General features: G+C 38.9%; 1 protein-coding gene across 1 annotated transcript in view; it reads right to left on the reverse strand.

Moving 5' to 3' along the window:
- Positions 1–2725: 2725 nt before the first annotated feature.
- LOC124267001 (very-long-chain 3-oxoacyl-CoA reductase-like) overlaps positions 2726–15851 on the reverse strand; it is a 15448-nt gene continuing 2322 nt past the window's right edge. Inside the window, exons 3-10 of the mRNA XM_046701843.1 lie at positions 15300–15375; positions 12635–12751; positions 10092–10156; positions 8899–8943; positions 8466–8582; positions 6075–6140; positions 5222–5371; positions 2726–3738 (exon numbers count right to left, since the gene is read on the reverse strand). Of these exons, the coding sequence (XP_046557799.1) occupies positions 3631–3738; positions 5222–5371; positions 6075–6140; positions 8466–8582; positions 8899–8943; positions 10092–10156; positions 12635–12751; positions 15300–15375 (744 nt within the window). The 3' untranslated portion in view covers positions 2726–3630. The remainder of the gene's footprint in view (positions 3739–5221; positions 5372–6074; positions 6141–8465; positions 8583–8898; positions 8944–10091; positions 10157–12634; positions 12752–15299; positions 15376–15851) is intronic.

Below are 15851 nucleotides of genomic sequence, written 5' to 3' on the forward strand. Positions count from 1 at the left end.
ATCCCAGTTATGGACAGGTCTTCTGAACTAGGTTGGTGTTGAACAATAGCTCCAGACCGAACTTAAAAGGTCTGTCATATATTACAATGAGAGTTCAAAACACGGGACCACAAATCGTCAAAGATTGTGCAAGTGTGTCCGCTCAAACTGCTTCGGAAATGTCAAACTACCAATCTGGTTAAGCTAATGGTGAAGACTTCCTCGTTGTTTATTAAATAAATATTGTCCAGTGATTAGAAGCAACAACAGTAAAATACAAAGGGGCAAACATATTTCTTATAAATATTCGCCCACGCAGTCAATGTGTTTTAATTAATTAAAAATTAAAATCCTCAAAAATATTCCCATCAAGGCAAATGGGAGGAAATCTGGTTAAACGCTCTTTTGACGTCCCTTCACCATCAAGAAAGTGCACCCAGCCTTTGTGTGTTAATTTATGGGTGGGGCAGATATCAGAGCGAGCGTTTCATACACAATACAAAATCCGTATTAAGTTAAGAACTTACTGTATTTCAGTGCGATCCTGCATATAATGCCGTTTAAATCGGAATCAGAGGTACGACAAAACCCCTAATACTTAAGGTGCACTTCTTGGGCGATTTCTATTTATTTTCTAGTTTATTAATCACAAATATATTTATTTGAAATTGATTCTCATTTTCTCCACCTGCTATATTTGTAAAGATAAATAAAACATAACTACAAACTGCAGTACAATCTTTTATTGTCAAATAACTGATCGAATTATTCAAATCCCTGCATTCGGTAATTGGCCAATATGGACCTTGGCACTGGATATTTAAGGATGCCGTGTTATCACTGGTAATGTATTAAAGACAGATATTATCTCAGAAAATGCCTGTAAACAATAACCATTCTTCAGACTGGTCAAAAAGTGAACATTATCTGCACAAAATACAACAAAATCCTTGTTGTAAGATGTTAATGTTGTTGCCTTTTTTAATAATTACTTATAATTTCAATAATCAGAGAAGAGGGTAATTTAGATATTTTCACCAAGTGATGATGAGTAGGTTGACAGGGCCTTGATTTTCGAAGCTATCTTAGAGCTTCGAAAATCTAGGCCCAGGTGTTTAAGCTGTACAGGAAGGAGATTCAGGAGTGAGTGTGGTTTTACTTTTAGCAATATTCCAGCAATATCACGACAGAGAACACCAAAAATGGGCTCACACAATCTACCTATGTGGGGAATCGAACCAGGACCTTAGGCGTGACGAGCGAACGCTTTAACCACAAGGCTACGACACCGCCCAATTCTGATTCTGACCGGTTTTGCCACTTTTTCTTCATAAATGCCTTGTTCCTTTACTGTGTGAAATGTTTCATTCCTTGGCATGTCCATTGCATTTTGTACATGTAATTCTGCATTAGATCATTAATTTGATATTGAACAGGACATCGAATGTGTCCATGTCTTCCTTCAAGTCGCCCATTATGACCAGTATTGTGTAATGTCAGATCTAGGGATCTGTGAAGATCCGGATTACAACTGGCCTCAGCAACCCATACTAGACGTGACCATGAAGATCCAGGTAAGAATTGGTCTTCAGTAACTCATGCTTGTCGTAAGAGGCGACTAACGGGATCTGGTGGTCAGGCTCACTGACTTGTCTGACACACATCATCGTATCCCAATTGTGTAAATCAATGTTCATGCTGTTGATCACTGGATTGTCTGGTCAAGACTCGATTATTTACAGACCGCCGCCATATAGCTGGAATATTGCTGAGTGTGGCATAAAACTAAACTCACTCACTCAATTCCGGATATAGATTGATGACTCTGTTGTCAGTCAATAACTGAGTAAGTGTACGCTGCTTTCAGCAATACTCCAGCAATATCATGGCAGGAGACACCAGAAATGGGCTTCACACATTGAACCCATGTGGGGAATCAAACCCAGGTCTTCAGCGTGACGAGCTGACACTTTAAACATTAGGTTACCCCACGGCCCCTGTCAATCATTGCAAGGTCTGGTGCAGAGTCGATTGTTTACAGTCAGCTATCAAGTCATGGTGCCCAAGCCATGTGGATCGAAACTCATAATGTCACTGGATTGTCTGGTCCAGAGTGGATCGTTTACAGACCCATCACAAAGCTGGAATACTGCTGAATGCTGCCTTAAACCACAAACAAACATCAAAGACTTGAGTGTAATCAAGTCTGGGTCAGCAAACCTAAGGCTGTGTGAGCAACAGCCCACATCATTTAGGTGAGTGAGTGAGTGAGTTTAGCTTTACGCTGCACTCAGCAATATTCCAGTGTATACTCTCTTACCACAGAGTTTACTAAAGTCATATCTTCCCACATACCTCTGTTCTAATACGGCCATATTTCCCGGTTCTTGTAGTGAGTGAGTGAGTTTAGTTTTACGCTGCAATCAGCAATATTCCAGTAATATGGCGGTGGTCTGTAAATAATCGAGTCTGGACCAGACAATCCCGTCAACAGCATGATCTACGCAATTGGGAACCAATGACATGTGTCAACCAAGTCAGCGAACCTGACCACCCGATCCCGTTAGTCACCTCTTAGGACAAGTATGGGTTACTGAAGGCCAATATTCTAACCCAGACCTTCACGGATCCACATCATTTAGGTACCTCACATGCAGTCACAACCTTCAATCACAAACTTCATTGTAGTTCTCTCCTTCAATGGCAGACTTCTCCTCTCCAATGAAAACAAAACCAAAATACTATAAAATTTGTAATTTTGTGTTTATTATAAATTCTCAGATAGGTAAAGAAAAATGTGATAAAAATAAAAAGTTCCTGAAGAAAAGAACAAGAAAAGAACTAACACAATGTATCATTTGTGTAAAAACAAGCATTGTTTCCTTGGACAATATTGCTCACAACAAATCACTGTGATTAACAAACAAAATGACCGTGTAAAGGCTGTTTATAGTATCGCATTTCAAAATCAGAATATCACTCACACAATAATTCATCTGTCCCACACTGCAGGCAGAAACACACAGCAAACTCCTGGTTCATACGAAACAACAAAAAACAATCTATATCTGTGAAGTGGATGTTCCATTTTGAGGGATTTGGTTATCTTTATAACAGGTACATACAGGTGCATAGTTGGTGCTGACAACCTTGGAAAAATAATGACTATACTCAGGCCTTGAATGATACAGTGATTGAATTTAATTTTCCGCCACTTTTAGCAATATCCCAGCAATATCACGGCAGGGACACCAGAAATGGGCTTCACACATTGTGCCCATATGGGGGAATCGAACTTGTGACGAGCGAACGCATTAACCACTTGAAGATATGACTTTTCCATCATTTGTAAATTGCTGACATCTCTAATTCAATCAGTCAAATCATCCAGAACATGTCATTCAGTTAACAAGAATAAATCAACACATAATTTTCTTGGTAAACGAAACAAATGTCTGTACAGAGGCCATGACTTTTCAACTTTTAGACATGATATACAGTGATAAGTAATGCCTTGATGTATTGAAATGCAAATTCTATTATAAATAGCAAAAAGGAATATCCCAGTCAAACTATGAAAAGAATAAAGTGCTTTCATTTCAGAATGATATTACAAAGAAAATGATATTATATTACGTTCACTGAAGCTGGTCAATTTTCTTTGGCCTTCTTCCTCTCTATGCGTTTAAGGGCTCCCTTCCTTGCCGATTTCAAGAAGTTGAAAACAACAAAATCAGGCAGGAGGACCGTAATTGTACTCTGGAAAGAAACACACTTGATGAAACATTATTATCAGATTTAACAGAGCTGTGTGCATTCAGCTTCCATCCTCACATCTCGTCACATCATGGGAGTATACAACCATGATCTATGTCAAGGTTTTGCTCGTTTGTTGTTTAATGCCACACTCAGCAATATTCCAGCCATATGGTGTCCGTCAGTAAATAATGGAGTCTGCACCAGACAATCCTGTGATCAACAGCAGGAGCATCGATGTACACAACTGGTATACGATGACATGTGTTAACCATGTGAGCAAGTCTGACCACCCAAACCCATCAGTCACCTCTTCAGACAAGCATGGGTTACTGAAGATCAATTCTAACCCAGGTTTTCAAAGGCAATAATCTATGTTAGGCACTATAGTGACTACTATCACAAACTGAACATGGTCATGTGTCTAGTTAGAAAACTCATGCTTTACTGGCAAACAAGGATAAGTTGGACCTGCGCAGAGAACGCGTTTACGAGAAGTAGGCGGTGCACGGCAATGAGCAAACCCATTTAGTTTGTGAAAGGTAGAGATGTAGGCTAGTACACATGCAGTGCATGAAATTGACTCCGAGTGTAGCTGCACACGCCTTGCTCATAAAACTCTCACGTCGTCGGTGTAGCACTATACTTGATCGGAAAATCTGGGGCCCCTTTCGCTCACAATGGCAAGCACCAGTGGGCAGCACTCATTCAGGCTAATACGGGTCATTTATCAGATCGGTGCTCAACTTATCCTTGTTTGCCAGTAGTCAGGGGTACAACCAAGGCACTGGAACCTGAAGTTGTCAGGCTCATCAAGGTTGCATGTTTGGACATTCTTTAAAACATAATTGTATTTTGTAATAGCTAGAGACAAACATGAGCGAATATGACATTAATATGTTCAGCAGTTCAATGACGGTTGGTTAGACAAACAAAAACCCATAACAGCACTTAGATGACTTCAAAATGAACTTAATTTCTGGGCTTTATAACTTGGAAAAATGCAAGACAGTAACCATTTGTAACTACTATATATTTGGCCTGACATTATCTTTCAATCGCCTATTACAAACATAAGATTAAAGAAATATTGTGCAAAATGATAAAACATAATTGATGGAACTTTAACAAGTGGTCAATGTGAAATAGAAGAGATTTTATGACTGCTTCGAGAAACTTGGGCTCCCATAATCAGCATGTCTGAACCGTTGAGCCCCGTGAAGATCCGGGTTAGAATTGATCTCCAGTAACCCATGCATGTCTTAACAGGTGACTAACAGGATCAGGTGGTCAGGCTCGCTGACTTGGTTGGCACATGTCATCGTATCCGGATTGGGTAGATCGATGCTCATGCTGTCGATGACTGGATTGTCTGGTCCAGACTCGATTATTTACAGACCGCCACCATATAGCTGGAACATTGCTAAGTGCAGCATAAAACTAACTCACTCACTCGCTCACTGAACCTGTGTAGCAGTGAACCTACCTGTATTGTGTGCATGAAGTATCCATTTGTGGAGTTGGTGATGCCAAGTGTAGCAAGAGCAGCCCGTACATACTGGTCTGGGTAGGGACAGAAGGGGTTGGAACGACGAATACCACTCAACTTGGTGGCGACAAAGTTTGGTCTCACAGACTGAAAGTGAAACAAAGAAACTTTTAATTTAGTTGAAAAGGTCACTAGTCACCCATTCTCAATCTCACAATGCATCTCGATCAGTTTTGAGGCCATGAAATATCAGGGCAGCATTAATCGACCTAATAACTCACAATCATGGTTTAATGCGAGTAATGTTTAGCACAACATTCAACAATATTACAGACATATAGCATAGGCTTACCATGTCAAGGCCAGACACATCAGACACTGAGCAACGCTCTACATGTAGTCAGGTCACCATGACATGGAATCAGCCATATCACTGCAGTGTTTGCCCTTAACCCTGAAAAGCTGCAGGCTTTAAGGACCCAAGACCATAAAAAGTAAATATTTCAATATGGAAATAATCCTCTTGGTTATTGGGGATGAAAAAGCTCTCGGTTTTAAGGACCTGCAGAAAACAAAAGCTGTGGGTCCAAGTGGTTTTAAGTCAGCTGGGGCCTAAGGACCGACAGTTAATTTCAACGCTGTATCACAGCATTGGACACCTGAGACATTTTACTTCGAAGCAAATCGGGGATCAAGTGTACCTTCAAATCCCAAACAGGCTAATTTCATGAACAAGATGACCAACAGATAAAGGACTGCATTGTCCAATATTAATTTTCCTCAAAACCAATCAAAAACAAGTGAAATGTATCAACTTCATCCAACTTCATGATTTAATTGCAGAGGTTACCTGGAATGTTATGCCTTTAGATCCATACTCAATCTGGAGTGCTTTAGTGAGGTAGTCCATGAACACCTGTAGGTGAAGCCAGGCAGTTAAACATCATTGTAGAGGAACACAACACATATATTGTTCATGACACCTCTACACAAACACTGTGTTATATCACACCACCACACATACACTGTGTTATATCACACCACCACACATACACTGTGTTATATCACACCACCACACATACAGTGTTATATCACACCACCACACATACACTGTGTTATATCACACCACCACATACACTGTGTTATATCACACCACCACACATACACTGTGTTATATCACACCACCAGACATACACTGTGTTATATCACACCACCACACATACACTGTGTTATATCACACCACCAGACATACACTGTGTTATATCACACCACCACACATACACTGTGTTATATCACACCACTAGACATACACTGTGTTATATCACACCACCACACATACACTGTGTTATATCACACCACCACACATACACTGTGTTATATCACACCACCACACATACACTGTGTTATATCACACCACCACACATACACTGTGTTATATCACACCACCACACATACACTGTGTTATATCACACCACCACACATACACTGTGTTATATCACACCACCACACATACACTGTGTTATATCACACCACACACATACACTGTGTTATATCACACCACCACACATACACTGTGTTATATCACACCACCACACATACACTGTGTTATATCACACCACCACACATACACTGTGTTATATCACACCACCACACATACACTGTGTTATATCACACCACCACACATACACTGTGTTATATCACACCACCACCACACATACAGTGTTATATCCCACCACCACACATACACTGTTATATCACACCACCACACATACACTGTGTTATATCACACCACCACACATACACTGTGTTATATCACATCACCACACATACTGCTGTTATATCACACCACCACACATACACTGTGTTATATCACACCACCACACATACACTGTGTTATATCACACCACCACACATACACTGTGTTATATCACACCACCACACATACACTGTGTTATATCACCACCACACATACACTGTGTTATATCACACCACCACACATACACTGTGTTATATCACACCACCACACATACACTGTGTTATATCACACCACCACACATACACTGTGTTATATCACACCACCACACATACACTGTGTTATATCACACCACCACCACTGTGTTACATACACTGTGTTATATCACACCACCAGACATACACTGTGTTATATCACACCACCACACATACACTGTGTTATATCACACCACCACACATACACTGTGTTATATCACACCACCACACATACACTGTGTTACATCACACCACCACACATACACTGTGTTATATCACACCACCACACATACACTGTGTTATATCATATCACACATACACTGTGTTACATCACACATCATATTAACTGAAGACATTAACATACACTGTGTTATATCACACCACCACACATACACTGTGTTACATCACACCACCAAACATACACTGTGTTATATCATATCACCGCACATCATATTAACTGAAAACATTAACATACACCAGGAACTGTAACAAATCTCTGGTAAAAACGCACCACAGACCACTCATAAGACATTCAGATTTGCCCTTTGGAATTTAAGTATGCCACAATATACACTGTTGATAATCTTCAAACATGGCAAATGTCATTTCACCTTTAGCTAACTGTAGAAAAGAACAGTTAAACAAATATTAAAAATTATGAATGTCAACATTTATTTCAGAATCATACTGTGCTTTAAGCAGAGATGCCAACCCCAAAGTGTTGCCAATAGTAGTTTCAAGGATCAAAATTAGTAGTTTGACCATGAAATTAGTAGTCAACTAAATACTTAAAATCATGATGGATTCTGAGAAAGATAATATGACACTAATCAAGAGTGAAGCCTTAAGTTCACATACCTCTAACACAAGATTTCCAAACTGTTACTTGCAATGATTCCAGTTCAAATATGTCATTAAATTTGATGAATGGAAGGTAAGTGAAGTCAAAAATTTATTTAATCAATGAAAATATATGTTTTTGTCTATATGTTCGAATTTTAACGATTTTTCTTCAAATTTAGTAGAATTTCTAGTGCAATTGTATTGGCATAGTTTGAGGCTAACTTCATAGTGACTACGATAAAATCATAGAGATGGCATCTCTGTTAAAGTTGGACTCAAAACCATGATCAGCAGTTCCAGGGAAGACTAAGGGACACAACTCTAAAAAGCTGTGACCCCTGGATACCATGCAGGTTGGAGAACATACATTACTACAGTGAACACTAGTTACCTTAGAGGCAGAGTATAATGCCAGAAGTGGCAATGGCCTTTCAGCAGCACTTGACGCAATGTTGATGACGTTACCACGGCCACGCTCAATCATGCCTGGCGTCACGATGCTGGTCATCTGGAAAGTTTACAGACAATCAGCTCCTGTTTCACCTTGGACAATAAACTAAGTTAGGGAAAGATCAATGGCTGTGTCAACTGTAGAGCTAACAGATTTCATAGTGAATATAACTTGAAAGGTAAAAGATACAATCAACAATGTGGAAATTACTAATGTTGGAACACACGTCTTGAAGAGAGTGAGTTAAAATTTATCATCACATAGACAATATTTCAGCCATAACATGACAAAAGAAAATTATGCAACAATTATAAAAATATATTCAAACGGTATAAAAAAAAATCCTGTTGCCAAAGGACTGCAAGAAACTTACCATCACCATCGATAGCATATTGCAGTTCAACATATCTTTAACCATCTGAAAATGGAAATAAGAGTTAATGTACAGAAAAGAACAAGACACAAACATTGGCACTTGTCACAGGAACTCAGAGTTAACAAAGTCAACAGTTGAAAATGTTAACAAAACATCAGCTGACAAGCTTTGATAATCAATTTCTGTATAAATACATTGAACTATTGATATCACTATGTTACCTTTTTCTGTCTGTTTAATTCAGATAGAGATCCAAACAGAAAGAAGACTCAGGGCTCCAGATAAGGGCCGTATCGGCGTATGTACGGATATAAAATAAGCACGATACGGTAGGAAACAATTTTAAAAACGTAGCTGATACGGACCACAGCAATGGTGTACGGTTTCAGAATCATTTACAGACGTATTTATCTGAAAAAGTATTGTTATATTGTTTACTGACCTGTTTACACAAGAGTAGCAATGTTGTGGTGCATATATGAAACGAAACACAAGATTACTGATACGCCATTAAATTCCATTCAGTACTCTAAATGTACTCTTATTGTTTTCCAGTACTCCTATATTGAAAAAATAAGGAGTACGTACTCCTGATCATGAAAAATTATCTGGAGCCCTGAAGACTGAAGCATTGAGAATGAGGGTTGAACCCTCAAATGCTACCAATCAAAGAAGACTACTAACACTGAAAATTTACTTGCACTCAGCACAAGATATTAGTCTCTGGCTTACAGACAAGCATGAATTGGTAAGGCTGGCCATGTGGGGACTCCAAATCTCTTTTCATACAAGCGATTTATGATTTATATAAAAAATATGTCAGTACAAAAAAACTTGCCCTTTATGATTTTCACTTATATGACAAAAATATGTCAGTACATAAAAAACTTGACTGAGTTTAGTTTTCCTTTAGATTTTCACTTCACACTGACAAACAGATTACTGTTCATATATGTAGACGACCATAAGGAATAGAGGCTATAGGACTGACTGACTCTACAGTAGTCCATGAACCGTATAATTTATCTTTCTGCCCATCCCTATCAGCAATGCTAAAGTCTAGAGTACCTGAGAATCCGAATCTCCAGGCTCACTTGGGCCCCGTTGCAATTTAAATCGAATTATTTGTTTCTATCAAACTTATATGTATTGAGAGACTGAGTATTTGTTTAGCTCTACAGGTGCATCACCTTTTCTCTGTTGGGTATGTTGAAGAAGTACTCGGGTAACTCATAGGCCATACCGACATTGTTGACTGAAACAAATAGATACAGAAGTCAGTACCAGATACAGATGTTCATACCAGATGGATACACATGTTTATACCAAATGGATGCTAATGGCAATACCAAACAGTAAGAGGTGAGGTGAGGTGAAATTGGGTTTAACGTCGTGCTTGAGAATATTTCACTAATATGACGACGTGCATGCGTGTGTATGTGTATGTGCGACTGCTTGTACTAGCCCAGACTAAAGCTGGTTTTATAGTGCTAGCCCACTGAGATACCATGCCGCAGTGAAGCATGAATACCCCACTCAGACACATTATACTGACTCCGAGCTGACCAGTCCTTGTTGTACCCATTAATGCCGAGAGCCAGGGAGGGACCAACAACTACCATATTTTAACGTCTTTTGGTATGATGCGGTCGGGGATCGAATCCGCGACCTTCCCTCTCTGGGCGGACGCTCTAACCACTACACCACGGAGGCAGTCCCAAACAGTAAGAAGAAAAGTATAATACTTTATGGATAACAACTTCTTCAAGTCACTCTTGCTTGACAACAGTATAGGAAACTATACAGAAACGTCACATCATGATAAAATAGAGAAGTTGTTATCCATAAAGTATTAGTGTTGGGAATTGGTTAAAATCTCATAATTGATGATTGGTCATTACTACCGATCAATCATCGAAAATAATTGGTTAGCGTCATTTATGAAATTTGTTAATGCACATAAAAATAAGGAAAAAAACATGTAGTTCTTTGGGTTTTTGGCAAAATTTCATATCTTTAAAGGATGACTAGTATGTTAGGAACATAAATTTCTTGGAATCTTTAAGATAAATTCAATCATGACTTGAAACGAGCTTGTAGTGCTTACGAAATAAAACAGACAAAACCAACCACGTGAAAAATATTGTTAATGAAAACAAGTGTTCCAGAATTGTTTGTGTTCGATTATGAGAAATTATGATCGATTGCTTGGTCGTTTAGTCACTACGACCAATCTTCAATTATTTCAATTAATCGGACCACCACTATAAAGTATTATACTTTTCTTATTATTCATCAACTTCTAAAATGCCAGTCAAACAGATAATACCAAATAGATACAGGTATCAGTACCTAATGGATACAGATGGCAATACTTTTTGACAATGGCATAAAGACCTATACCAAAATGTTGTTCATAGGTAGAATACTTAGGTTGTCATCCCTAAAAGAATTTTGCCTCTGCTGTTACTTGGATCATTGTGAATACATAGGTTGTCATCCCTAAAAGAAGTTTGAATCTGCTGTTACTTGGATCATTGTGAATACATAGGTTGTCATGCCTAAAAGAATTTTGAATCTGCTGTTACTTGGATCATTGTGAATACATAGGTTGTCATGCCTAAAAGAATTTTGCCTCTGCTGTTACTTGGATCATTGTGACTGAACACAAGATAAATAAAATTGAATGGTATAAAAAGCTGAATGAGCTAAATTCTTTTAGAAAAAGACGAATGTTTTCCATGTTATGTAGACTGTAGGTATTCAAAGCTGCAGTCTCACAATGGGAATGTAGCACATCAACTGCTGTAAGTCTATGTGAAAGTATAGAAGTTACGATAGTCATAGTGTTACGACAGATTTGTGAAACGAGACCCAGAGTCCCGATCCACAAAGCATTTGTAGTGTTACGAGCTATCGAAACTACATAGTTTATCATAAAACTACAAATGACAAAGTCAAAGTGCTACGAACGCTTTGCAGATCCGAGCCCAGGTTATTAACTTTAACCACAACAGTGTATACATTCTCTTCCCACAGAGGTTACTCAAGTCATATCTTCCCACATACCTCTGTTCTAATATGGCCATATTTCCTGGTTCTCGTAAAATCCCCTAGTGGCAAAAAATTGCAACATAAATTATCTCCCTTCCTTCTATCCAATCAGAACAAGTGTTACATCTACTTAGATCCGATATAGCGGTAGCGATAGTTAGTTGATCAACATGTGAAGGATAGTTTTGGTATTTCATGTTCCGCCATTACATGACTGAGTTCTGTCTAGAAAAAAAGTTTTCGCATCCCGCAGGGGAAGAGGTTCTAGTTTTCCCGAAGCATACAGAAATTACCGAAGCTTTGCTAATGATCGCCTTTGAAACAACCTCGATGATCACTAAATTTTGCAACCAATCAATCCTCGATGATTGCACCATGAAAGGTGAGGTGAGGTGAAATCTTATTTACCAACCAATATGTTCGGGCTGCTTGTACTAGCCCAGAGCCTGAACACTGAGATACCATGAAAGGGCCACATCAGAACATTATACTTACTCGGTACACCTTGTTGTACCCATTAATGCCGAGTGCCAGGCAGGGACCAAACCTATTTTAACCTCTGTGGGAACGGCCGGGAGAATGCTCTCAGTGTATACAGAGGCGGTCCCACCATGAGCATTAGAACTAGGTACATGGGAAGAGTAGAGTAACCTCTGTGGGAAGAGAATACAGTGTATACCAGCCCCTGACCGAGTTCCTATCTCCAGCCCCTGTAGCTCCCTCTCAATTCGTGAGTAGATCTCCGTCTGGGTGAAGTCCACTGCAATCACTCGAGTCTGGATGTGAAACCTGCTCTCTGCAAGACAAAAAGACGGGAGGGTCTTACTGAGGCTCCTATTTTCTGAAATTGAGGGGTATTTTAACACCGTATTTTGACATGAAATTGAACATGTTCATTACTATAACATACAACAAAACATGAAATCCTCTTCCTCTAGAGAGACAATCTTCACCATACATACTTTTGTCAATCAGACCACATTGGGCATTAATCCACATAAACATTAATTCCCACAAGAAAATCTGGAAAAGATGACCTGTCAAATCGTGCGCTATCCGATAGAGGCAAAAGATGAATGAAAGCAAAATATAGTTCCGTTTCTGTGGACTAGTGATCAAAATGGCAGTCTGCATGTGATCCCCTGATGTCTTATTTCAGGTGCACAAAGCAAAATGTCACAAATGTACCGTTTTCAATCTGCATGGAGTGGGGAACAATACTACCTACACACATCACAGAAAGTGTGTTGATGTACTGCATGTTATGCCACATATCTGATGAATGCCTTAGCACCAAGTCTAATCCATTTTGATTGTAAGAAATTCAAATCCATGAAAAACAGTGAGTGAGTTGAGTTTCGCTAATTATCTAAATGTAACCTTTTGCCGCTATTAGCAATAGTCCAGCAATGTCACAGCAGGGAACACCAGAAATGGGCTTCATACATTGTGCACAAGTGGGGAATCGAACCCAGGCCTTCGGCATGACGAGTGATTGCTTTAACCACTAGGCCACCCCACCGATTCTCAAAAACAGTGAGCAAACACACAATGTGAAGGATAAGCGAATGACGCCATTAGACCCTATTAGACCCATTTCACGTGGAGTAGGTATATAGGTGTGGTTTTGTGTCGCGATGCACAGCCTACTGTTTAATCCCCTTGTTGCCTGGCTGTCAGCTGGCTTTATGCTGCAGTTTGAAAAAACACGTACATTGTTCAAAAAGTGTTACCACGTAACCAAATGGTATAACATTCAACCTGAGTCTGTGGCCTTTCCTACAGAAGCTTCTTTTAGCAAAACTAAAATGTAGATTCATGTCTAGAGGTGACTATTAACGGGGAAAACAACTATTGTAACACGTTATTGCGAAAGCGATAGTCTATTGTGACCAACTATTGCAATACAATTGCAGTAGTTTTTTCTCCTTGAAATTTCTCATTTGAAGTCATTTCCCAAATGAATGTATAGTTTATATGAAATAAAAACAAGTTGAAGTAGTTTCAGTCTCTTTTTATAACAGACAAGAATCTTGAAACCCTGATCAAGTAAACAGTTAAAACAAACACAATGGAGCTGCAAGTCTACACCTAAACAATAAAGAAATACAAAACAACATAAATACCTAATAGCTTATGTAAGTCCTCAGAACACAACAGTGAGATATCATAATAATAAAGTGTCCAGATCAAAGTCAAACAATATTTTGAAAAGTTACTGATCCCAAAAGTTAACCATGTTTCAACATGTATAGTCAAACTATGATTATGGATTAAGAAAAGAAAGAAACTTGAATACTTGAGAAAGTCTCTGAATAAACAAAGTGAATGAATCTGGTACTTTTTTTAATTTGAGCAGCGCATTTATCAATGGAGTGAATTACTAAACTATTGATAGTTACACGTACTATCGATGCATCAATAGTTTTTCTTTTGTATCATCAAATCCCATTCATAACTACTCGCCTCTTTCCGTGACCTACAAGAGGGAGTGAGTGAGTATGGTTTTATGCCGCTTTTAGCAATATTCCAGCAATATCACGGCGGGGTACACCAGATATGGGCTTCACACATTGTGCCCATGTGGGGAATGGAACCCGGGTTTTCGGCCCGCTTTAACCGTTAGGCTATCCCACCGTCCCAACCTACAAGAAGACACGTACTCCTATGGCCACATTGAAAACAAAAAGAGAATAACAACCAGCAGATTGTCAGAATGTTTCGTACTACTTACATGCCACATTTATTCATATACGTTGCTTGAATCAACGAAAGTTTCCTTCCAAATATCCTGTCGATGAACACTCCATTTTGAGAAAGTCACTTCCCGATAGTGATGTCATACGCATGTCAACATTGTTTTACATATTTGTTATTTTCATTGAGGTGAGGTTATGGAAATACACACAATCATTTCTATCTTGCTGCTTACATTTTCAGTTCTATTGCTTCTTTTGTATTTTGTATGCTTTTTGAACGTGATTAATGTCAGTATTTTCATCTTTTGCTTTGGGACGAGACCGGAGACCAGTCTAAATCAACTGGCACCAGTTACGTCAGAATCAAAGGGCGGTAACTCTGGCCTGTTTAGCGATGCAAACAAAGGCCTAATAATGGAATAACATTTCAGCACTTATATTGACGGTTATACTTTTATTGAAACAAAAATGAGTGTATATGAAACATTGATATTAACTAATTAAAAAATTCCATTTTGTTTCACATAAGAATAAACGTGATTTTTTCATGCACACTTCCCCTTTAATGATTCATGTATTCTAATAGCTGGACAAACACACCACACCACACTGCTCAAGTTAGCGTCCAAGCATTAACATTCTTACCTAAATCTCTGGCGAGATCATCCAGTTTGGACTGGGTCCTACTCATCAGTACAATATTGAGACCCTTCTTAGCCAACTGAAATCACAAAAACACAACATCAAGGATTCCAAACTAAACGCATATGGAAATTTGCATGATTTTATTCAAAAAAAGCAAATGTATCATAGGTAGTGGTGTTCTGGCTAGCTATTCTCGAAGCGTTCAGTAGCCTCTGAACTTCTTAAGCCCATTCTTAACACACTGGCTACGATCAAAGTTAAGAATTCTTAGACTCTTAACGTTTTGAGAATAAGGGCCCAGAGCGGTTAATCCAATAATTCCTTGTGTCAGCGATTATCAACAGGAGAGGGAGACTATGAAAAATGAAACATAAAATCAAACTTTAGAAAGTATCTTTCTTATTGTTATGTTTGTTAAATAAAGACATTAACAACAGATACCTTTTCCTGACATATAACACCCGTGAAGGTCCGGGTTAGAATATTGGTCTTCAGTAACCCATGCTTGTCGTAGGAGGCATCTAATCGGATCGGGTGGTCAAGCTCACTGAC

Source organism: Haliotis rubra, unplaced genomic scaffold (assembly GCF_003918875.1).
Source record: "Haliotis rubra isolate DU_JTF1 unplaced genomic scaffold, ASM391887v1 Scf1293, whole genome shotgun sequence".
NCBI lineage: Eukaryota > Metazoa > Mollusca > Gastropoda > Lepetellida > Haliotidae > Haliotis > Haliotis rubra.